Genomic DNA, 26,599 nt, shown 5'->3' with positions numbered 1-26,599 from the left:
CATAAGGATTTAAAATAAATGACAAAAATCGAATTGAGAGTATTTATTTTACTAACAAGCATAAAATATAACAACAAGAATTCCTTAGATCGCAATCAATAAATATAACGATATAGTCAATGTTGATTTACTTCACACTATCCTTCAACAATCCGATACGATTCATATACATAGGTACATTCCAGTATTATAAATAAGGGTGTAATTTTCAAAAAAAATCCAATGTATATTACTTAATTAACATACAATTGTTTTGATGAAATTCACATCTAAGTATTCGAACTCATTGCTACACCATATCGAGAGAACGAAACCTAAAAGGGACTTTATGTTTTAAGTACATTTACAAGTATTCTAATGTCATTACGTCAATAACAATAAAGTCCAATATTAAGCATTGAAAACGTATAATACTAAAAAAAATCTTTGCATTTCTACGAGAATGTGAAATGGCGTAATTTCAATATATCGAACACTGATTTGCTTAAGACGTTATTCAGTCGCTTATTACGCTGATTTAGGCACGATTTCGCGCGTCTGTGTGTCGAGCGCTTACCATTTCACGTATGGCGTATTTGCACGTGAGTTTTCTAGCAGGCATGTGGTGCGACAAATTCAATAAATCCTTCTCACATTTTAAAATTATAATAAATGTTTTATATCCATTCCACCAAGTCAATCACTCTCTTTCTCATTTTGTCAATGAGCATTTCAGTGCCGAATTAATTTAGTTACGCTTTTTCTATATATTTCTGAACACGTCCACTCGCGGGTACTGTTGAATGTGTACTGGACCATAGATTATACAATATATACATACTTAATATTTATGATACTGGACGTAAATGCAACGCGCGATCAGAATCGCAAATGCAAAAGCCGCTTTAAAAATTAAACTTAAACATTTAATGTACACAATTGATTGTTAGAAAAAAAAAAAAGAAATGTATGTGATTTAAAAATGGAATGCTAGATGTAGTTTCATACAGCCCAATCATATACAATGATAATATCTCAAATTTGTTAACTAGTTAATGCACTCGATATAATACTATCGATAAACATAAAGTTATCGGCAAAAACACACCCCTAAAAGTTTTCTATGGTCTAATATAATAAATACCCTTTGACATTAGTCAGGTTAATTTGTCTAGGCATGTGAACTAAAAAAAAAACAACTCTAGATACATTATATTAAATTATATTACATAGATGTAAGATATTATATTATATTTAGAAATCATTATCATTTACGTATGTTTCTTAATTTTTGTGTGGGTAATTCAATACTGCTTAAGTTTTATTACATAGTTTTCCGATAATTTATTACACACATATTATAAAACCAAATACAAAATTTACATAACATTATAATATTGTAAGTATCATCATATAAACATATACATAATATATTTTTTTGATCATTCTGATATGCACGAATTCGACATTATCGCTACACAACAGTTAGCCAATGACGTAATATTGTAACAACGTCAAATATATATAAGTAAGTAAGTTTTCTAAATATTTTTTTTTAATATTTTTTTCTTTTTAATGTCATATTGGGATAATTCTTTTAAAATTATCGATATTTAATATTTTAATTAGTGTAAGTCATAAAAATAATAACATTACATTTTAATAGCATTACTGCATCTACGCCGTGAACAAAAATACATCAAAAGGTATTTTTTAGAATAGACTAACAGCCGGTAATTCAATAAATTTTCTAATTTTAATAAGGCCTAATTATTAATTAGTAAGAGAGGTAGAATGTTCCCATTTTATTGCTTCATGTGCACTCCTTATTGCATACTTACCTCTATATGTTAATACTAATGTTTTTTTTTTTTAATCCTTTTTTCTACTTGTTTATTCAATATACTTACGTCACAAACTTAAATGCGTCACATAAAATGAACACGATGGAGCAAATTTAATTAAATTAAAAGCATTTTTATTTATGACCGTACGTTTTAAGCAGTTTTTTTTTATGTTAATAATAATCGTGCGCTCGACAAAGTCATTAAAGATAACTTGTTTCTGAACTTTGTTATCGAACATATTCTTCAAAGAGAACGCTTCTGTGATCCTCAAGGATCGACTACATTATCCTGCTTCATAGACTTTTCAGTCACAAGTAGTGTAGACGTTACAATGTCTGTCATCATTAGGTTATTTTTTACGGAGCGCATTTAAGTTAAAATCCCATTAAACTCACTGGTCAAAGCAAAATAATTGAGATAGTCGATAAAAAGGATTTCATTTTTCAATTACCAACAACAATTACCATTACAGGTATAAAATGATAAAGCAATTTATAGACCAAGAGCTAACTTAGTTTAGTTTAATTTTTCCTACTTGTAGAATCGTGCAGAGTAATCTGTGTGAATCACTAAGTTAAAAAAAAAATGTATGTCTGTTGCTACGTGAGCAATACGACAATTTTCACTGACATCTTATGAGCCTGCACGGGTAAATACAAGTAGTGTGTTTCGATTTTAAGGTTGAAGCAAATGTTGTTCTTTACAAAATGATCTTAGAACTCATGTCTCAAGGTGAACGCCGGCATTTATGTTGTTGTCTATAGGCTCCGTTTAAGCACTTAACACAAGTGTGCTTAGTGTGAGTTTTCTAACGTTCTCGACAGCGTAAAAGTTGGAGTTGGAACGTTTGCCTACGTTTGCCGCTAGGGGCGCTGTTCCAACTGAATACAAATTTGAGTTAACTTTTACGTTATCGAGAACGTTAAAGAACTCGCACTAAGCACACAGGTGAACCCATCTAAGCAATTAAAAAGCTGCTCGCTCATCTCACCCGGCACGCATCCTGTCACGGAACGTAGCTTTTATGATCTTAGTCTGGCAACACGGTCTTAGAAATGTCGGACTTGTCAAAAATATGTCAAAGGCTGTAGCTTTCTATTTTTACTTAATATTGTAAATGTGCTAAATACACGGTGATACGGAAGAAAATGTCGTATTAATCATTAGCAATATTTTCCCTCAAGATCCGTCACACACCCCTTTGCAACATTTTAGTATTAAGCTGAACGCAACAAATCTAGTTTGTTTATAGCTTATCTCGATTAGCTTATCTCTTGATCTACAGTCGGCTTTAAGCTTGATGTAGGTACGTAAAAATATATCTTAATACTATCGAGTAGGTAAATAATAAAAAATTATAAATATTGTTTACAGTACTGTAATAATACCAATGCATTAGAAATGTCAATTACGAGAAGTCGTGAAAATACTACATGGTCACATTAAACATAGTCAAAGCCACAAAAAATGCACCCGTATTTCGGGAATAAAGCCTTCGTCAAACAGAACGCGTAATTAGCGCGCGTCATGGCGCTAAGCTGACGGCGCGCTATGACGCCGAGATGTGTTGTACTACTATGGTAAAATAACGTCAAACAGAGCCCTCGCGCTATAAGTACGTAACGCTCTGTCGCGGCGTTAGGAGGCTTTGACGTCAGGCGTTGTAATTTTTTACAAATTTTATTTTAGCGTCCGAGTGAATGTGTATTACAATACTAGATAATGCCCGAAAAAATTATATAAATAGTTAGAAAATACCCATGCTTATACAATGCCACATCTGAATCACTCGATTTTTTTGTTATTGCTTAGATGGATGGACGAGCTCACAGCCCACCTGATGTTAAGTGGTTACTGGAGCCCATAGACATCTACAAGGTAAATGCGCCACCCACCTCGAGATATAAGTTCTAAGGTCTCAGTATAGTTACTTAAAGTTTCTTAATACTTTTAAATTTTCACACTGCTATCGAAAGGCACTATATGATTTGGCGAATGCGTTGCGTCAAGGAGCGTTGGACTCATCTAGTCAATTTGAAGAGCGCGACGTTAAGTACGCGGCGCTAAGTACGCGTTCTGTTTGACGAAGGCTTAAAAGAAAGAACATGTTTACAAATAACACAGACACGGTCGACCTTTGTTCACACTTGCATTTCAGCAATTACTTTAACATTCATAAACGCTAGAGCAACAATAAAAATATTAGCAATCTCGTAACAGACTCGAATATACATACAACAGCTTGATTATTAACTAAAAAAATTGCATAATCATAATTAAGCTAAGCTTTTAAGCTGAATTAATTAAAGTGATAAGCTTAAATCACTGAAATACCATATTTATACCTTCTTTTAAAAAAAAAACATGATTATATCTACATTAAAAACTTATTAAAAAAAAAAGCAATAGAGTCCCTTAAAATGCGTGCCAATTTATGAAAATAAACTTTTTTTTTGACATAGATTTTGTGTAACGATGCCTTATCTGAAATCAATCTACATTTTGTGTGTCATAAAGTAAGTTTCTGTACAGTGTGCTTAGTGACAGTTTTTTAACGTTCACGATAGCGTTAAAGTTAATTCAAATTTGTATGCAGTTGGAACAGCGCCCCTAGCGGCAAACGTAGGTAAACGATCCCATTCCATATAATAACTTTTACGCTATGGAGAACGTTAAAAAACTCACACTAAGTACACTGATCAACTTTTAGTGGACTCAACGAATAATACCGCTAACTATTATACACAATCAAAGGACGGTTCAATACTATTAATTTAAGAGTTATGCTAATATAATATTTATATATTACCTAATGTAATAATACAAATTATGGTCGCATTACACGACTATATATCACGCAACCTCTGTACTGTTTCCAAAACAAAAACGCAATAAATAAAATATAATCTCTTTGGTTTTTTCTCTAAATTTTTTTATTGTTTTTCCATTGCGAGAAATATTTTTTGCAAGATTTACAATTTAGTTTAACTTATGTTCAGGGGCCATATAGGTCCGACATAGTGCGCGCGTCACACAAAAACGACTTGATATTTTTTTCTTTTTTTAGTTTACCTTTTTAAGACACTTTGTATTTACATATAAATAACACGATATATATTATATCCACTTGGTATACCGATATTAGATTGTTAAGAAACTATGCGCGTTTACAGTATTACACGATAGATGGCGTGATTAGTTTCCTGAATCGCGCTATGACGATTTACATTTGTTCACGTGAAGTCGCGGGTGAAGGCTGGTTCTTACCCGGCGGGGTATCCCGTAACACCAGCATCGCCAGCATCGCCCGGGCGGCCGTCGGGTGTAAGAGTGCAGGGAAATCTCTAAGTGCGGTAGGATCCTAAAATTCCTCGGGCCCGCGGTCTGCTCCCAACACTTGCAGATCGTCAAGTCCCACATACCCCGCCCGCCCCCTAGGCGCGGGAACCTCGTAGGAGGTTCGGCACCCAGCCCGAAAAAAAACAGGCTGATTTGAATTCAACTTCACGCGGATCGGTAGGTGAACTCATGGACTCAACCTGAGATAATTTTCTAACACTAGCCCTAGCAAGAGCAGTGCTTTGCAGAGTCTACCACCGGATCGGAATCGCGACCCACTGAGAAGATCCGGCGAGAAACTCAGTGGGCTGTGTCTATGGGTTAGTTCGCTGGTCAAACTCTTCGTCGTAATCGACGAATAGGGTGTCTTGTGAGCTCGCACGAGTAGGTACCATCACGCTGCCTATTTCTGTGGAGTCGTAATGCGTTTCGGTTCGAAGGGCGGGACAGCCGTTGTACTGTAATACTGAGACTTAGAAATCATTTCTCATTTTTTCGCATTTACTTTATTGTTGTCTATTGGCTCTAGTAACCATTTAATACCAAGTGGGCGGTGAGATCGTTCATCCAGTAAAGCAAATAAATAAAAAAAGCAATCATACTGATGTGTTACTGATTAAGCACTATCAATCAGGAATTTACTGGGTTAGTGACATTTTCACAGGAATCTGTTTAATTCCTTTATATGAGTTTTTTTTTATTGCTTAGATGGGTAAACAAGCTCACAGCCCACTTGGTGTTAAGTGGTTACTGGAGTCCATAGACATCTACGACGTAAATGCGCCCCCCACATTGAGATATAAGTTTAAGGTCTCAAGTACAGTTACAACGGCTTTCTTCGGCCACCCTTCAAACCGAAACGCATTACTGCTTCACGGCAGAAATAGGCGGGGTGGTGGTACCTATCCGCGCGGACTCACAAGAGGTCCTACCATCAGTAATTACGCAAATTATAATTTTGCGGCTTTGATTTTTATTACACGATGTTATTCTTCCTTCACCGTGGAAGTCAATCGTGAACATTTGTTGAGTACGTATTTCATTAGAAAAATTGGTACCCGCCTGAGATTCGAACACCGGTGCATCGCTCAACACGAATGTACCGGACGTCTTATCGCTTAGGCCACGACGACATTAAAATGGACTTTAAAAAAAAGGATTTATGGTACTAGATACCGTTTACGGATTAAACCATACAATCGATTTTAATATTGAAAAATTAAGAACTCCACATTCATACGTCACTTAATTATAATCTTATCTTCGAAAATAACTCAACACGATATTTTTAATATCGCGATTGAAATGGTAACACGTTGGGAGACAGAAAAAACATAGCTGTCAAATTGTTTGAAGAAAAAAAATCACTCGTCCATTACAATATATTAAATAATATAGCTTTTAAAAAAATATATGTATATAAAAAGAAAATCATATTATATAAGAGACACGTAAATCGAAGAATATACTATTTAAAAACAAATCACTAACAAAAAACACTTTCACAACCAATCATTCTTTGATTTCGTTTTTTTTTTTAATTTCCAATCTTAAATTTGTTCGTAATATTATTAATTGGAACAATTTTTATTCAACAAAAATAAACACAGTACAATTTTAAAACTCCGAGCAAATAAATGCATAATATAAATACGAAGTATCATTGTTGAACGTGTGAGATTCGTTTTTGTTTTTTTTATCTATTTAACAATGTTATTACGAAATTAAAATTTATTTAGAACGCGGCGTCTTTAAAATGCTGAAATACTCGATAATAATTTGTTCATTCGATTTTGTTTATTTGCAAAACAAAACAATACTAGTGCATATATTTTTGTTTTTTGTTATTATTATGCAGTCTGACAAGTTTACGTTTCATGGAATGTTTAAAAATTAGTTTGCCATCGATTCGTTCATTTTGAGGTTCTTTATCGGCCACGAAGGCAGGACATAACAGAATCACTCTGTATTCTGTCTCACTGGGCCGGGGAAATACCGGAGGGGAATTCCGGTTTTATAAAACTCCAAAACGATAATGTCTGAATCATTTTTACATATTGTATTATAACAACAATTATTAATGTATTTTTTAAATTAATTTACTACTTTAGCCATTAAAGTTGGAAATCATTGGTTTCTATGGTAAATTTAGGAATGATAGATCGCATTTCTTTCGACTAATACAAATCGGTGAATGAAGTATGAGATGTCACGACATTTCAAGCTTTACGGTAAAACACCGGAGCTTTTGTGCTTTTTTTTCTTTTTCCACAGTAAGCGCAATAACGTTATACAAGAAAACTGTGTTTTACTAACTAAAGGCATTCTAAAAATACTCTACTCTGTTGTAAGTTTCAATGTCAATGTCAAATCGCTTACTGACGTCATCTAAGCCTATGTGCCCGAACGTCACTTCTGACAGGTGACAGCTGTCAACACGATCATACGTCAGTGATCCGGGAACAACACGTCGCCCGGAAACCGGACGCGGTTCCGTTGCCGTGCAGCGTCACCGCATCAGGATGCTGGAACATTCCCAGCTCTTTCTCGGCTCTTTGGTCCAGATCTACCCACCTGCAAATGATTAATCTATTAATAGACTAATCCTTAAAGTTCCGCCGTTATCAGATTAAAATGATAAGATATTTTCGGACGAGATGTAAGAAAACCCTTCCCGCAACGGAAACGTCAACAAAGTACTTGAAAATCAAAGGAAACTATTTTCTAAGCATAATTGCTTTTAGTTTTAAAAGATTTACATTTCATGAACCAGCAATGTATAGAGACGGTTTGTCTAGGTCGTTGACCTCGCGCGTCGTTTGGGATGAATTTCTCGGTTCTCCTAAGGCAGGATAGGGAAGGCTACAGCTTAGTTTATCTTGGTTTGTGACAATCTTCAATATCACTATTGGTAAGGACACAGCAAAGTTGCTACCTACCGATATGTTACATTGCGTGAATTTTTAAGATAAATTTTAAAATACAATGTCAGTCGCGATTAGTTGTTGTCTCAGGACTTAGCACTACCCGACTACCGTTTTCGGAAATGGTAATCTTACGCCACCTACGGTCTGACACGCCGATTAAGTCCAGCAATATTCATTTAGTAATAGATATAAAAATAGAATTCTGATTTATAATGCAATATTAATGAAACAAAAACATAGTTACAATGCTGGGGAGTAATCGGACTTAAGAAAGACAATAATCCACTAGCGTTGGCGGCTATTGAGAGCTGTTTTTTTTATGTATCGTACTATCCTTTTTTTTCTAATAAAATGTCGCATACCTCTGGACCGCCATTGAGAATGCTTCGACGACATTATTATCGTTTTTAGCTGAAGTCTCTATATACGTCGATATTTTGTTATCGTCACACCACTGTTTCAGCTGATCGTGAGTCACCTCTCTGTCCTTGCTCGGCACGTCCGACTGGAAATGACGAATTACACATCTTACAAATTAAAAACGAAACTAGATTACATATCGACGCTTGAAAGGCAAACGTGACTAAGCGACAATGCGTGAACTTTACAGTAAGTAGACTAATTTAATGTTGATATACCTGAAAAAAATTCTATTTTAACGAATCTAGCTGTAGGATTGAAATGATTTTAATAGACTTAGAAATATGTATTTTTTGCGCATCGAATATGGTTATTGCCTATCATTTATGTACAAAGCAGTTATTGTCGCTTAGTCACGTTTGCCCTTCAAGCGTCGATATGTATTTATTTTTATGGCGAGGGTTTGTTGGTTTTGATTTTCATTATACATTTTTATTGTTTCATCGTGGATGTCATTCGTGAACGTGAATTTAGTACGTTTCCCAATACAAAAAATGATACCTGCCTGCGGGATTCGAACATCGGCACAGCCGCATCGCTCGATACGAGTACACCGGGGGTATTATATTTTAGGCCACGATGACTTTAAAATTTTTCACTAGAACGAATCTAGCTTGCCTTCAAATTTTAGAAATACATTGCTGATACACGTCCTTCCTTAGAATACACTATACTTTTCACAAAACATCACTGAAACATTACAATGGTTTAATTCTATAAGGGTTCAGCCATTGTGCAGATTATCGCACACTAGCTTATAATGCGGATTTAGCAATTTTACCAAACGTATTCATAGACTAGCGACCCGCCCTCGCTTCGCTTCGGAAACATTAAATTTTATTATTAATAGCTGAGTCCCGCGATGTTACTTGCGATTGTTGTACCGCGGGTGACGCCGTGGGGCGAAGTTAGTCTAAAAAAGTTACTCCTTATATCATCAGCAACCTATCAGTGAAAGTCTCGTCAAAATCGGTGCAGCCGTTCCCGAGATCAGCCGGAACAGACAGACAGACAGACAGACAAAAATTGTAAAAAATGTTATTTTGGTGTATGTATCGCATATATATTCATATGCAAGTAGTAAAAAGCGGTTATTTCAATATTACAAACAGACACTCCAATTTTATTTATATTTATAGACAACATAGTGAATCGCTTCGAAGGGTATGGTGTTTTTGTATAGCTCCCATGACCGCATTGTTTGGACGTGCACACTCCACCAAACATGAAAAGAACTTAGCTAATGATACTATCATACATATTATAGTTTTTAAAGTTAAGCATCGGTTCGATTTATTGTTGAAGATGTAAATTTAATTTCAGTTTCATAGATCGGTTAGATACACAAATAGTGTTGGGCGGTTAGCGATTAGCATTGCGAAGTGTCGTCACTAACGACCTGTTTCAATTCGAGTAAGTCTACAGTTTACTGTGCTTACGACTATTCTGCGATTCACACTTTGAGCACGATGCTTTTATGGAAGAAACCGGCGGGAAGTCGTTTATTAAAAATTGCGTAATTACTGGTGGTAGGACCTCATGTGAGTCCGCGCGGGTATGTACCAACACCCCGCCTATTTCTGCCGTGAAGCAGTAATGCGTTTCGGTTTGAAGGGTGGGGCAGCCGCTGTAACTATACTGAGACCTTAGAACTTATATCTCAAGGCGGGTGGCGCATTTACGTTGTAGATGTCTATGGGTTCCAGTAACCACTTAACACCAGGTGGGCTGTGAGTTCGTCCAACAATCCAAGCAATAAAAATATAAATACTAAAAACATTTATCACGTTGCCATGTAGGTCACCGGTGACCTAGGCGGCGCACTGATGTATTTATATCGATTTCTCTTTTCGATCTTCGTACTAAGGCGCCGGTATATCTAGTAGTCTGAGAATGAATCTATTTTTAATATACCTAAGACATACATTAACAAACAAAAGAAAGCAAAGTTGGGCAATCCAGGCGCGTAGTAACAGAAATCGATATAATTACATACGCGGCAGTCAACGTGTTAATTTTGGCCGATCGTATCGACAATAGGGAACTGGCAGTCATTTTTCGAAATTATCGATGAGCGATTTCATATGTGTGACGACGTCATTTGGGACCAAAATAAACAATCACCAATATATATTTTGTTTGCTTATATGGGTGGATGAGCTCACAGCCCACCTGGTGTTAAGTGGTTACTGGAGCCCATAGATATCTACAACGTAAACGCGCCACCCACCTCGAGATATAAGTTCTAAGGTCTCAGTATAGTTACAACGGCTACCCCACCCTTCGAACCGAAACGCAATACTGCTTCACGGCGGAAACAGGCGGGGTGGTGGTACCTACCCGTGCGGACTCCCAAAAGGTCCTATCACCAGTAATTACACAAATTATAATTTTGCCGGTTTGATTTTTATTACACGATGTTATTCCTTCACCGTGGAAGTCAATCGTGAACATTCTGCAACGTAAATGACCCACCCAGTTTGAGATATAAGTTCCAAGATTTCAAGTATAGTTAGTTACAATAGAATAAAATATGATATAATTTCAAATTCTGATGACATTACAGCCACGATAAAATGTTGGTCTGCGAATGTAAACGATCATACAGCTCGTCTGATTATGAGTGATCAATGTTGCCCGTCGACATCAGTAATGCCAGGGGCAAAGCCGAACCGTTTACCTAGCCGTTAATACATGTAAACCACAAAAACCGTGAGTCGATTAGATACATTAGATAACTACAAATATTTAATCGCTCACAAGTTTCAAAAGGTTAAGCAAGTTAGTTTTTAATGATTCATTTACATATACACCTGTGTAGTCAAATATTTCCTTGTCAAGTTAACTCGGAATAGTTCGAGAATGCTCTATAAAAAAAAACTATATTCGAATTTTTGGTCCAAAATACTTAACTACTATTGAACTTTCAATTAAGATGTTTGAAATAACGAGAGGCTTTTTGTTGTGGCTCCTTATATATTTTCGATCTACTTTCTTGTGAAATGGTTTCATGCGCAATTCGTTAATTTCACAAAAGTAAAATAAAGAAACGTGAAAATGTTGCTAAAAATGTTCTATGTATAAAAGGATATTTTGAAGATTCATTTTCCACTCGGATCCAGTATCACTTTAATCTTTACTATATTTAACTTTAGCATTCGGAGTTTGGCTGTATTTGTGTTTCTGTTTGTTTCTGATGGTCATTACACAAGGATATCTCAGTTAGAGACCGATCAAACTTCCTTGGTCGTTCCTAATATTAGTGATATCGACTTACAACAGAAGATATGGTGGTTGTTCTAATGCCGGCCACTCACATGCGCGCAAATATTCGTACATTGTACGAATGTTTGCGCGTATGTGAAGGACCCTCAAACATTCATTCGCAAACTTAGCAGCTGTGCAAATGGGTTCGGTACTCAATTTGCGAACCCGTTTGCGCTTCCTCCTACACTTGTTTACGAATGTCTCACGAATTTCTCCTCCTTTTTAATTCGTCAATAGAACATTGAAGAGAAAAAGAGTTTTGAATTCTTTCCCAGACATCATTAACAGTCATGCTGTTTTTATGGGATTTCTTTTGATGAAGATGTGTAGCGTACACACTAGACGTCACGATCTATGAAAATAGCGAAACGTCCGTTGCCTTCGCAATCCTGGGCGCAACTGGTCACACGAGTGTGTGGTAGACTACGCGAAGGGTCGCGGTTCGCGCGCTTTGATGTCCGTTAAAAAACCGACACAGCTTGGAAAACCACGAATGCAGCGAAAAGTTTGCATAATCATTTGCAAAGTCGTCCTAAACTTGTGGGTTTGCGTATTCGTGCGAATGTGAGTGACCGGGGTAACAAATGGATGTTTTTAATTCGATATATTGCGATAAGCGCACTGGTTCTGCTGGTTCCGTCTTGTTGATTAAGTATCATCAACCTGCATCAAAACAATTTCGAAACAACAAAATATCAACTTTCAAATATTACAACTGAGACATAAGAAATATTTTTATATAAATTATTCAAGAAAATATATTTAAATGACCGCGGAAATAAACTGCAAAAATAAATAAATAAATAGATAAACAAATCACATTAACCGTTAATATCATAGATAGTCTCAGACAAGTTATTCAAAACAATTTTATCTACCTGTTACATTATTCTAAAATTTTACGACCAGTTTTTTTTAACTCGACATTAACCTGTATTCGTTTTTCTTGTTCATATTCTCCATACCTACTGGTAGCGATAAGATATATGCAGAATTAAGCGGAGTTCGCGAAGTAGGGAAATCGCCTTAAATATTGTCTATTTTATAAAATTTTTTAGATGACTTTCAAACCACTGGTTGTTTCTGCACTATTGGATTAACTATTTAAGATATTGAATCGTCGTCAATCGCGTCACACTACTAGAGCCAACAGATCAATGTCTCAAATTATTTAAGATAATGGTTGTTGTTCAAATCTGTGCGGACTCACCACCGGCAATTATCAAAATCTATACATTTTGCAGCCTTTATTTTATTACACTCGGCACTATATCTATCTATGCATGTTTGTTTGTATGCAACGGAATCTTTGCATGTCATTTTCGCCGCTTTCAAGACGTGAGATTAACTTAAAAATGTGCGCACGCATCAAGGCCAATTGTAATATGTAGTTACAAAATTAGTAGACTAAGTAGCGGGAGCATCATTTTACTGAAACTTTACTCCATCCCATCTCATCTCGTTTCATTTAATTTCATCCCTATTGATTAATTAAAATTAATCAGATTCATCTCATTTCGCTTCATATAATTTTTCTTATTCTAACAGAACATAATAAGAAAATATAGGACTTGGCTTAAAGGTCCTCGTTACCAGGCCATAAAATCATAAAAAAATTAAATAGCAACTTTTTATTTTGGGATAAAGCAAACGTGTTTCTATCTTTCTGTAATACAAATTTAACCGTGGGGTATGTGGGGAATGTATTGAAATAATTTATGAAATTTCCACGTATAGGTACATTCAAGAAAGTGAACTATCACAAAAATCATAGGTATCAACATTAGTTAAAAAGGTTGTTACAAGTTTCGCGGCGCGATGATGATAAATTTTCAGCGAAGCACTGCGCTTGCTAGGGCTACTATTAGTTAGCTCTCTCTCATATTAATCCCCGTGAGCTCACTTACAAAGCCGTATCAACAATTAGTTACGAAAAATAATAAAAAGTAAAATTACTATAATATTATAAAGCTTAAATCAAAACATAATACATCCAAGTACCTTATTACCAACGACCATGAAAGGATATCTTTCAATGCCGTTCTTGACGCCGGCGTAATGCAGGAATTCGTTTAACCACATCTTGATGTTATTGAATGAACTTCTGTCATCTATAGCGTAGGCCAGTATGCATACATCTGATCCTCTGTAGAATGGAGTCCGGAGCGATTTGAACCTTTCTTGGCCGGCCGTGTCCCATACCTGTGACAAGATCATAATTGAAATCATAATTTTTTTTCTTTTTTATGATTGAAGGTTTACTAATGGTCCGGAGGCCTTTCCAATTTCACCAGATGCTCCACTATACCGCGGGCTCGCGTATTTTTTGTTGAACGAATAACAATTGAAAAAAAAAGGTTTCCGTGAAAATAGTTACATTCTTTACGATCAACATTTTCAGGATTTGACATTAAAAAATAATGACACGTAACGGAGGGGAAGTCACGCCACTGGCGTCATGAAATTCTTAGCATTTGTTTTTCTTTGATTTTGATACTTACTCGTTTTCACGGGTGGTTTCACTCGTGTTAGTGTACTGAAGATCTTTCTCTCGGATATGAGTTTAATACTTAAGACGAAACAAACAAACAAACTGTCAATAGTTGTCAAGTAAGACAACGAACGAAAAAATTAACAGAGCGAATTAATAATAATAATAATAATGTTTTTATTGCAAGTAACCATGACTCATACAGATTGTTAGTAAGACTTACACCTATGTTAGTAGTTATATTTACATCACAATGAATTACTGTCGTAACATCCCATGGGAGATGGCACCACAGCGACCCATGTATACACAGTCCAGCCTGCTTGCGATAATGAAAACTAATGAACTGATATCGCAATAAAAATTTGTAGTTCACAACTTAAAAAGTTTTGAAATGTTTTTTAAATTTCTATTATTATGTTCATTTACTCTAAAAAAACCTTAGCTGTGAACAAAGCGTAAATAAATGTTAGAATATATTACCACACTTTCTAAGTTATTCTTACAATTTGTTTAAAATCTAAACTCAATCGAACAAATGACTCGCGAATGCATAGAACACTGATAAACACAAATAAACCTAGAAATGTTCTCAGTAAATATGAGTCGTCTATTATCAAAAGTGGTAATCTGTGCATTTGGACAAAAAAATGTTATTGATATGTCAATACAGATTGATTTGAATATAATCGTCTCCTTCAAAGAATACGGTTCAAAACCTGCATTAAATAAAGGTTAATACTTAACCTGTTATTTATCTAAGATGTCGTTCAGAAGAGTTTTGTGACTGCCAATGGAATACAAAGTCAATAATTCGTTTTTCTGATTTACCAATAACTGTCCAAAAGTCACATTGCCGCCTTTGATAATAGTCGACTCATATGCAAGAGGACGCTCATCACGTTATTACGAACACGTTAACCTTTTCAACTATTCTTGTTACATACATAAACTATTTTATGTATTTTTATTTCTGTGCAGAATTTAAGTTGGAAAAACCGTAATCGAAACAATAGAACCTTTCCTTTCTTTTTGTAGATTTATAAGGTCACATGCAATTTGAGGTGCATTCGTAAACTTCTAAGAAATTTCGTCATATCACAGTCATATTATGATACTAGCGACCCGCCCTCGCTTCGCTTCGGAAACATTAAAACACACATGAAACCAAAAAATAATAATAAATTAAAAATTAAAAAAAGTAGCCTATGTTCATCAGGGACAATGTCGGCTTCTAATGGAAAAAGACTTTCAAATCGGTCCAGTAGTTTCGGAGCCTATTAGAAACAAACAAACAAACAAATCTTTCCTCTTTATAATATTTGATGATGATGATGATGATGATGATGATGATATGATGATATGATGATATGATATAGACTTCGTAATGGTTGCCTTTTGTATAAACTGCATCAAAGTTTTTTTAATTTTTATTGCTTAGATGGATGGACGAGCTCACAGCCCACCTGATGTTAAGTGGTTACTGGAGCCCATAGACATCTACAACGTAAACGCGCCACCCACCTTGAGATATAAGTTCTGAGGTCTCAGTATAGTTACAACGGCTACCCCACCCTTCGAACCGAAATATTACTGCTTCACGGCGGAAATAGGCGGAGTGGTGGTACCTACCCGTGCGGACTCCCAAGAGGTCCTAAAACTAATAATTACGCAATTTATAATTTTGCGGGTTTGATTTTTATTATTATACACGATGTTATTCCTTCACCGTGGAAGTCAATCGTGAACATTTGTTGAGTACGTATTTCATTAGAAAAATTGGTACCTGCCTGCGGGATTCGAACCCCGGTGCATCGCTACATACGAATGCACCGGACGTTTTATCCTTTAGGCCACGACGACTTAACGTTAATGAAAGTTAATGATTAATTTCATAAGAATATTTACAATAAGTATGAAGTAAGTAAGTTTTTAGATTTGCATATAAAATATGTATATAAAAATGAATTGCTGTTCGTTAGTCTCGCTAAAACTCGAGAACGGCTGGACCGATTTGGCTAATTTTGGTCTTGAATTATTTGTGGAAGTCCAGAGAAGGTTTAAAAGGTTAATAAATATGAAAATGCTCTGAATTAAATAAAAATAACAATTTTGGTTTTTCCTTTGATGCGTCCCCCGTCGGACGGATTCCTTTTGTTAGTTTTAATTGTATACAAAAGTTTAGGTCTTTTATTTATCTATTGAGGCACTACGAAGTCTGCCGGGTCAGCTAGTATTATTATATGAAAAAGCGAAGACTGGCCTTTAATCATTAAAAAATAATGGAACGGCAGCGAAACAGATTATTTTATTTGGGAAATGAATATTTACTTCTGCTCTCAGATTTAGGTTAGGCGTATATCAAATAGTCTTTTCCTTTTAATGCCAATACTTTAAAAAAACAACATCTATAATAACAGAGACACGTGAAACGTGAATGTTGATACTTCCGAAATGAAATGTAAGATTTATACATTTCACAAGATTCATACTGGTGGTAGAAGACCTTGTGAGTCCGCATGGGTAGGTAGGTACCACCAAGCCGCCTATATCTGCCGTGAAGCAGTGATGCGTTTCGTTTTGAAGGGTGGGGCAGCCGTTGTAACTATACCGAGACCTTACAACTTCTATCTCAAGGTGGGTGTCGCACTTACGTTGTAGATGTCTATGGGCTCCAGTAACCACTTAACACTAGATGGGCTGTGAACAAGCACCCATGTAAGCAAAATTTAAAATAAAAATTCTAAATTTAATGCACGCAGCACCTGACAGATAAGACCTTAATACATATTAATCAAGCCGATAAATAGCGGTAAATTTTGCAAGAGTTCCGAAGGTAACATTTATATTACGAATATGTATGTGTATTTTGTACACATCGATACTGGTGGTAGGAACTCTTGTGAGTCCGCACGGGTAGATACCACCACCCTGCCAATTTTAGTCGTGAAGCAGTAATGCGTTTCGGTTTGAAGGTTTGGGCAGCCGTTGTAACTATCGGCATTTAGGTTATAGATGTCTATGGGCTCCGGTAACCACTTAACACCATGTGGGATCTGAGCTCGTCCACCTACCTATGCAATAAAACAATTAAAAAAAAAACTAATATAATCGAAATACAACGTATAGCGATTTTTTTCAAATGTCAAATGTCATGTCATGATTTATTATTTGTCAAATGTCATATTGACTGTCGGTACTGCAGCTTCTAAAAGCGAGAAAACCTCTATACGATTGAGTCATCGTATTGGCGCTTGGAACGTCCGAGGTCTGCTGGAGGCGGGTAAGCTGACAATCGTGGAAAAGGAAATGGAATCTCATGACATCTCCATACTAGGCATCAGTGAAACTCACATGCGTGGTAATGGCCACTTCACCACTGTGACAGGGAACACCATGTACTTCTCAGGCTGTGAAGATTCAAGTTTGAGTGGAGTCGGAATCATATTGCCGCCACACTTAAACAAATATGTCCTCGGTTATAATCCGGTGTCTGATGGAATCTTGACAATGAAACTGAATACCAATCCATGTGTGCTGAATGTAATACAGATATACGCACCGACGGCACAAGCACAGGATGAGTTAATTGTGGACTTCTATGGAAAACTGGAGGAAATACTGAATTCTATACCTAGTCGGGAAATTAAGATAATTCTTGGTGATTGGAATGCCAAAGTTGGCAGTACACTGGATGATAATCATATCAGGAGCACAGTTGGAAAATTTGGACTTGGCATTAGGAATGAACGGGGTGAAAAACTGATCGAGTTCTGCATTGAAAGAAATCTCAGTATTATGAACACGTACTTCCAACATCATCCAAGACGCTTGTACACGTGGAGATCTCCAGGCGACAGGTACAGAAATCAAATCGACTACATCATTCTAGATGGCCGCTGGAGATCCTCAGTATCTAACGTGAAGACCTTTCCCGGCGCAGAGTGCGGCTCCGACCATAACCTGCTCGTAGCTAACTTCTCGCTGCGTTTAAAGGCGCCCAGACGTCAACCACCAAAACCCAATAGTTTGGATCCTTCCGAACAACCAATCTTCCGAGAGGCATTAGAGGCGATCTTGAAGGATTCTCCAGCGCACATTCACGCTAACGCTGATACACAGTGGAAACACTTGAAAGGTCATATCAACGATGCGCTGGACCAGATCGCTAAAAAGAAAAAGCCAGAACCGAAGAAAAAATGCTGGATCTCCGATCATTCGTGGGAGCTTATTCAACGCAGAAAAGACTTAAAAACTAGCGGTTTGCAAGATGGTGCAAAAGTTAAATACTCCGAACTTAGCAGAGCTATTCGGGTCAGTTGTCGCCTTGACAAGAACCACTTTGTTGAGGGTATTTGCCGTGACATTGAGCGCTTCTCGAACAAGTTGCAGACTGCAGACCTTTTTAAGAAAGTTAGAGTCCTTTCCAGGCAGTTCAAGGCTAAATCGTGGGTCATAAGAGATGCCGACGGAACTGTACTACACGAGTTCGACCGCATTGCCGAGAGATGGCGGGCGTACTGTGAGCAATTGTATACAGATTCCCACTCGACATCCGGGATTAATCCTGAATGGAAGGATCTAGAACTGGAACCCATGATTTTACCTTCCGAAATATCCACCGCACTGGAATCTCTTAAGAAGAATAAGGCTCCTGGAAGCGATCGGATTACAGCGGAGGTGCTTTATGCTATGGGTGACTTGGGTGTTATGACTCTATATAAGATCTGCTCACATATATGGCAACACGGTGATTGGCCGCGGGATTGGTTGGAATCCATTATTCTTCCGCTACACAAGAAAGGATCAACCAAGAATTGCGACAATTATCGAACCTTGTCTCTCATCTCACATGCAAGTAAAATCTTGCTTCACATCCTCAACAACCGCATCCGTTACTACCTTGATTGGCAAATTCCGCCAGAGCAAGCGGGTTTCGTGAAGGGCAAGGGTACTCGTGCACAGATTCTCAACATCAGGCAGATTGTTGAGAAAGCATATGAGTTTGACACGCCAGTGATAATGTGTTTCGTCGACTATAGCAAGGCGTTCGACTGTGTCAACTGGAGTTGTTTATGGAAGGTTCTACAAGAACTTGGGGTACCAAATCATCTCATCGCCTTACTTCGCAACTTGTATGGCTCAAGTCAGGCAGTCGTAAGAGTCGATAGAACAACCTCGAAACCTTTTAAATTTCACAAAGGAGTACGCCAAGGTTGTATTTTATCGCCCATTCTTTTCAACGCCTATGGGGAGCACATAATGAGACGGACCTGCGAGAATTGGGACGGTGGCATTACAGTTGGTGGCGTGAAAATCACCAACCTTCGATACGCCGATGATACTACTCTTCTTGCAGCGAATGAGTCGGAAATGGTTGCGCTTCTGGACCGAATGGAGCGGATAAGCAAGGAGATGGGACTTTCCATAAACAGGTCCAAAACCAAAGTCATGGTGGTGGATAGGTCTGGAAAATTGGAACTCACTGGCGCATTAGACCTAGAAATAGTGGACAATTTTAACTACCTGGGTTCCAACATTAGTAACAATGGCTCGTGCGAGAAGGAAGTGCGCCGAAGAATTGGTATGACTAAGAGTGCCATGACTCAGCTCGGAAAAATCTGGAGAGATCGCAACATATCCGTAAAGACCAAAACCAAACTGGTACGGACTCTAGTTTTCTCGATTTTTTCGTATGGCGCTGAGACCTGGTCACTGAAATCTGCAGACCGCAGACGCATTGACGCCTTTGAGATGTGGTGCTGGAGAAAGATGCTGCGTATTCCGTGGACAGCATTTCGGACCAACATATCAATCTTGCAAGAACTCAAAATCTCCTCGCGGCTGTCATCCGAGTGTCTTCGTAGAGTCCTTGAATACTTTGGTCACATCGCACGGAAGGATGGTAGCAATCTCGAGAGGCTCATCGTGACTGGTAAGGTAGATGGGAAAAGACCTCGGGGGCGCAGCCCAATACGTTGGTCCGACCAGATCCGCACCGCTCTTGATTCCACATTTCACAACGCCCTCCACACCGCCAGAGACAAGAATGGATGGAGAAAAATCGTGCGTGCGAAGGTGATACAAAAGGGTGGTCACGACCCTCAGCAATGAGGAATACGACGCAAGGAGGAGTCATATTGACAAATAATAAATCGGAAAGTGGATATTTTTGTTGAATATTATAAGGCAGAGGATCTTCTGATTAAACCGCTAAGAAAACTTCGACCAGAAGGTAAAATACTAAAGTATTAGAATGTTAATGTAAAATTGGAAACTAATGAATTTTATATTTGACAAGAATGCTCCTTTAAAATTCAAATTGTAATTTGGCGATTTCTTGCCAATATGTAGTATTGTTACACCGCTTAATCTAAAAAGATAATTTGAAGAACCAATAAACTTCGTTAAATTTCGTTTGCTTAGCAACAAAGCTATACGTAATTTTCAAGATTGCCGTTTGTTTAATGATCATATTATGCACGAATGAAATAGATTACTTAATTCAACCATAAATGAATACCATAGGTGACTACTTTTACAGTTTAATTCTAGCGTTTATTGTCATCAACATATTAGTTACGAAAATAATTATAGAAAACCCAAGAAAATATATAGTGTAGCTATATAGATATGATATGTACCGAAATCAAATGATAGACCATTGTGGAGAGAGTTATTCACTCCCCACACTCTTAAGATTTTCGTTAATAGGTAGTAGGTACTAGTAGTAAGTAAGTAGGTAGTAGGTAGGCTCAAAGTTGGGACCACGATGCAAGATGTTTGCAGGTTTCTTGTAGGTTAACATTGACGGGTGGATCATCATAATTCATTGGCTTGTTCGCAATGTTTTTTTACGAAATGACGTTTGGTTACGGTGATGCAGCATGTTTACCAGGGTTACTTGTTTACTGGACTTAGTCAGTGTGCTTAGTGTGAGTTTTTTAACTTCGTTAAACGTAGAGGCGCTGTTGCAACTCGATACGTGTTAACTTTTACGCGATAGACAAGTTAAAAAAAACTCGAACTAAGCACACATGTGATAAGCTCTTTTTGATTTTAGAAAACCCTGCGAACGGGCGTGAATTTTTTTTATTGCCCTTGTAGGCAGACGAGCATACGGCCCACCTGATGGTGAGTGGTTACCGTCGCCCATGGACTTCAGCAATGCCAGGGGCAGAGCCAAGCCGCTGCCTACCTATATGTATACGAATAATATACTGTTTGTTTAATTGTCAGATTATTGGTGTTAATTTAAAAATTGTGAGCTTATTGTGTTACATGCATGAATTGCAAAAGTTCCTATATTAAATATGAAGAGCATTTAATCATCAGCGTCTAAATATGTGACCCCGGCAAGTGAACTCGACAGTAAATGAATTGGCCGGCTGTCTTAGCGCCGTAGCGACACAAGCGTGGGTTAATTGAGATCGACCGACACCTCTTCAATGTTAGGCATGGTTCAGGCTAATTTACCGCTGACTCTTTGTCCACCACCGATTGTAAACCAACGCTCACTGATCTCCAGGGTGGATGGGTATAGATAGATTGTTATCTCAGGTCGGACTAGCAGTCCTTTGGTCCTCGTAACACAAGCATCTGACGTGAGTCATATCACTAGCAAGGCAAACGTTTCTAGACGCGGCATTTGTTTGGCTTCGAAGGCATACGAGAATACAACCCACCTAATGTTCACCAGCGTTCATTGACGCTATGTCAAAAGCTGCTATGTATCGCTGACACCTCTACTCAAATTTAGTTTTAAGGACATGTCTTAAATTATGACTCATAATATCGCGTCTCGTCAGCCACGGCACCGGGAAGACTCCTAAATGCTCATAAAGCTGATCATTAATCTTTGAATTATTTCGAAATATTGTAAGCGCCTTATTGCCACTCAAAAACATGCATTATAATATAGATTTTAATGAAGAATTAGTTTATTTTTCAATAAAATTTCAACGAATTCCATTTATTGCGTATTAAACTTTAAAATTGAAATGTCATTCTTCATTCTATCCAAAGTGTTTACAAAAAAAAAAAACACAAACTGTTTCTATGCGTTGAATTTTTTTTTATATCATTTATATGTTAATTTGACATCAAAAATGTTTAAATGGAACAAACTAGAGGTAAACTAATTTATTCTTTATAGTTTGTGCAAAAAAAACATTATTAATTTGGGTATTATAGATTTTCACATAATATAAAAGCACATTATGGATGTTAAAATATTTGCAACAACAAATTCCTAATGAACATGAAAATTTTCTATAAAAAACAAAAAATTACGTCTACAGTGTAGACTCTACACTGACATGGCAGTTTACTTGGCAAGGTTTGGTATAAGTATGAATATCTAGATCTTCCTCTCTCTGTTTCTCTCTCTCTCTGTCTGCTTCTCACTTTATAAAGTATTCAGTCAAGATTTCTATTACTATTAATAACGACATGTGTATAGAAAAACTAGTAACTATACTTGATACCTTACCTCTTCTTACCTTACCTCTAACTTATACCTTAAGGTGGGTGGCGCATTAACGTTGTAGATGTCTATGGGCTCCAGTAACCACTTAACACCTGGTGGTCTGTGAGCTCGTCCACCCATAAAGGCAACAAATAAAAAAATTATAATAAGTTTTAATACAATTTTACATTTTTAAGTGGTTAAGAATCGCGTGTGCTCTTGTGGGGAAGTGAAGTCATGTCTTCCAATTGAAAGGTTGGTGGCATTCATATGGTGATGTATACAAGTTCCAGTAGTTACTTAACACGAGATGATCTTTGAGAGTCGTTCACTCATTCTATGATACATTCTAATATTGGGTCTTGATGCTACTCTCATTGGGAGCATGACTTTTGCACATTTAAACACAATACCATGTCTTTTTCTTCCTCCTACTATCCTACGTTTGTCAGTACAGCAATCCATTGCATCCTCACACACTGTTCTCTCATATCCTATCTCACATAATCCATACAAGTTTTTTAGCATCCTCCCCCCCCCCCAGGTATTTGTGGGTACTACCAGCCAGACTATATCTAATACAGAACAACCATTTAACCAATTAGCAAGCAACTCATTATAGTCAGAATGCGTTCTGAATTTTAATAATAAGACTTTAATGCAGTTGAAACTGTTATGTCTAGTAGAAGAATCATGAATTAACCCAATTTTCGACACATAGTAGGTAGATCATTTTATGTGATGCAGTAATATTTAAAAAATGAACAAGGAACTGAATTTCAAAATTGTGATCAAGTACATATTATAAAGCTTTGAGGTATTCTACTTTATTATGTTCTATGTGATGTAATTTGTGGTCAAAACAAACAATGAGCTAACATTAGCTCATACACTCATACACAATCGTTTACCACATATGACATCATTTACTTTGATTAATATAAAGAACATTTATTTATTTTTTGCTTAGGTTTGTAGATGAGCTCACGGCCCACCTGATGTTAAGTGGTTACCGGAGCCCATTGACATCTACAACGTAAATGACGCCACCCACCTTGAGATATAAGTTCTAAGGTTTCAAGTATAGTTACAATGGCTTTCAAACCGAAACGCTTTACTGCTTCACGGTAGAAATAGGCAGGGTGGTGGTAGCTACCCGTTCGGACTCACAAGAGGTCCTACCACCAGTAATTACGCAAATTATAATTTTGCGGGTTTGATTTTTATTACACAATGTTATTTCTTCACCGTGGAAATCCATCGTGAACATTTGTTAAGAACGTATTTCAGTACAAATATTGGTACTTGCTTGCAGGATTCGAACACTGGTGCATTTGTGGATCATATGAATGCACCAGACGTCTTATCCCTTAGGCCACAATGACTTAGATTATTAAAAGTCTTGAGTTTTTTTATTTAAATAATTATATGTGTCCTGTAAACAGTTTGGTTAGTAATAAACAGATATGCTGTTTGTGTGTCCTCTATTGAGGGCATCTGCTAATCAGTAGTCTAGTCTTATAATATAATGTCCTTTTGCTTTAGTCATTTATTACTGCTCTGTTTTAATTTAGTAGTTACCATGCCATTATCATTTAGTATTTTTTCAGATTACCTTGAGACATTCAGTTTTATGGATTTCCCGATTTATACTTGTAATATTTGGCTAATGGTGAATATCTATATTGGAAAACATGGGACATTACCTAAATTTCGTGGCATAATTTTACATTTGCTGCATTTGCATTGTACTATTTAAATATTGAAGGCTTAAATGTTTCCCTAGAATTATATACCAAAAGATCTAGACATGTTTCAAGGTACTCTTGAAATTGAGAAGCTGTTTTCAACCAAGTCTTGTTGTTTCCACCCAGTTCCCAGGACAGTAGAGCTTGTATCTTTTAGTTGTAGATATAGTGTGAAGTATATACATTAAGCATGAAGAAAGGCTAAAGAGCAGAGTACCCTTGCTCTTCTAATGACTATGTTATTTTAACCATTTCTATCAAATGGCTCAATGGTGCCAAAACCAAACTCGTGATTAGTGATGATTTTTTTTAAGTATCATATATAATTCAGTGTGACAACAGTCCTTTAAGAACTAGTCTAAATTGGCAGGCTGTTTTAAAATTTTGTGAACTATTTAGTTTTATTAAATTTTCCAAAGTTTAGGAAAATATTGGTTTTAAGATGAGGGTTGGCTATTTGTGGTCTGTTATAACTTTTTGTAAACTAAGAATAACCAATTGAAGCAGTGGCTATTGCTAATGCCAGTTGAGATTCAAGAGGGTAAGTGTGCCATTTATGCAATTTTTGATTTAAATTTGTACTCTCTTTTGTGAAGTTTGATTTATTTATATTTAGAGAACTTTCATTGACTTGAAAGCTTTTTGTCTTTCATTTTAATATTATTTATCAATTAATTATAATTTCTTACTGATCCTCATATAAATACTTTTAATTATTTTTTGCTAGAGATGGGTTCCCCACCGAGTTAACAGTATTTCAGGACTACAATTGTCTGTAATTATCAGATATCCGAGGGCACAATATTAAAAGTCAGTAAAATAACAAAGAAAACTTGATGAGAATAAGCAATGAATGTTAATTTAATCTAATATGCCAATTGATTAAATCTAATTTAAATATATTTACCTGGAGTGTATACTGTTTTCCGTTTACTTCTATGGTTTTATTCATGAATTCAACACCTATAGTGTGGAAACTATGATCATCGAAATGGTTCGAAATGAATCTGCTCATCAAACATGATTTACCGACTCCACCGTCGCCGAGTATCACAATTTTCAATAAAGTGTTCTTGTTCTGATTTCTTCGATCATTTTCCTCCATTATTTAAACTAAGTCAGACATTATCTAACACTGAAACGAATTTTTTATTGCAACAGCCTTGAATCTGACTACAAAACGCGGTTGTTTAATTAATGACTCACTTTTTAATTAGTTTCAAAGCGGTTAATCAAAGCGATTAGTTTAGTCTGAATAGTTTGATGTAGTTATATTTTCAAACTTAAAGCGTTCGTTTAATTATTGTATTTTCAATTGATTTTTTTAATTTAAAAACGACCAGTCGTTTTTGAAGGTGAACTAGTCAACAATGAACCACAACCAAAGTAAAACACAAAACATCAGCCTAAAAATTGACTGCACACTGCAATGTCACTGTCATTGATTCAATATGTCACTGTCACAGACTTTTTTTAAGGGATTTTATGACCTGGTAACTGAGACTTTTAAGTCATGTCTTATTTTAGTTTTTATTCATATTTTTATGAAAAATGATATTATGGAGTGAAATGAAATGAAGATGATTAATTTGAGACATTAATCAACTGGGATGAAATAAAATGGAATGAAATATAATCTCAGTAAAATGGTGGTCATTTACTAAGATTTTTTCAGTGGATTTTTTGGAGGATCCCGAGAAGTTACGTCCAGCAGCTTTGTTTTATTTTCCCACATTTGTGCACTTTCACAGATATTAAACAGTTAGTAAGCCACCATTATTACACATTTAAACCCGAAGACACACTAAATAGACAAAATAAAACAAATCACACAACTTCACTCCTCGCGTTCCCGCCAAAAAGTCCTGTCACAGACTATTCGGAGTCTTTCATAGACCTACCTACTTCAGTGGAGTCTTCACTAGTGTACTGAGAACGAGAACTGCAAAATATTCGAAATGTCGTAGATAGCGGATAGTGTAATAAATAACAATAAAAACAAGATTAAACCGTAAAAGTAGTTTAAGTTTTTATTCGACCTTTCCCTTAATTAGCACCTCTTATAACCTAAGTAATTGTTTTTTTAATCACTGATTAATTAAAAAATACGAGTG

General features: G+C 36.4%; 1 protein-coding gene across 1 annotated transcript; it reads right to left on the bottom strand.

Moving 5' to 3' along the window:
* Window positions 1–28: 28 nt before the first annotated feature.
* On the bottom strand, window positions 29–25,939 carry LOC101741875 (ras-related protein Rab-9B). The gene is made up of 4 exons (XM_004928578.5): window positions 25,393–25,939; window positions 13,781–13,981; window positions 8,455–8,597; window positions 29–7,739 (listed from the first exon to the last, which is right to left on the bottom strand). The coding sequence occupies exons 1-4, from the start codon at window positions 25,588–25,590 to the stop codon at window positions 7,607–7,609; spliced, it is 675 nt and encodes a 224-aa protein (XP_004928635.1). The 5' UTR covers window positions 25,591–25,939; the 3' UTR covers window positions 29–7,606.
* Between the last annotated feature and the right edge of the window lie 660 nt (window positions 25,940–26,599).

The sequence above is a fragment of the Bombyx mori genome, chromosome 15 (assembly GCF_030269925.1).
Source record: "Bombyx mori chromosome 15, ASM3026992v2".
Lineage (NCBI taxonomy): Eukaryota > Metazoa > Arthropoda > Insecta > Lepidoptera > Bombycidae > Bombyx > Bombyx mori.
The sequence above is the reverse complement of the archived record's forward strand: the minus strand, read 5'-3'. Positions and strand labels throughout refer to the sequence as shown.

What these genes read in the sequence shown, in the direction of transcription:
- LOC101741875 (XM_004928578.5), bottom strand. Translation starts at nt 25,590, where the DNA reads ATGGAGGAAAATGATCGAAGAAATCAGAACAAGAACACTTTATTGAAA. An exon ending in GAAAACAGTATACACTCCAG is followed by an intron (nt 13,982 to 25,392) that starts GTAAATATATTT and finishes ATCTTGTCACAG; the next exon opens with GTATGGGACACGGCCGGCCA. An exon ending in TCATGGTCGTTGGTAATAAG is followed by an intron (nt 8,598 to 13,780) that starts GTACTTGGATGT and finishes CGTCATTTCCAG; the next exon opens with TCGGACGTGCCGAGCAAGGA.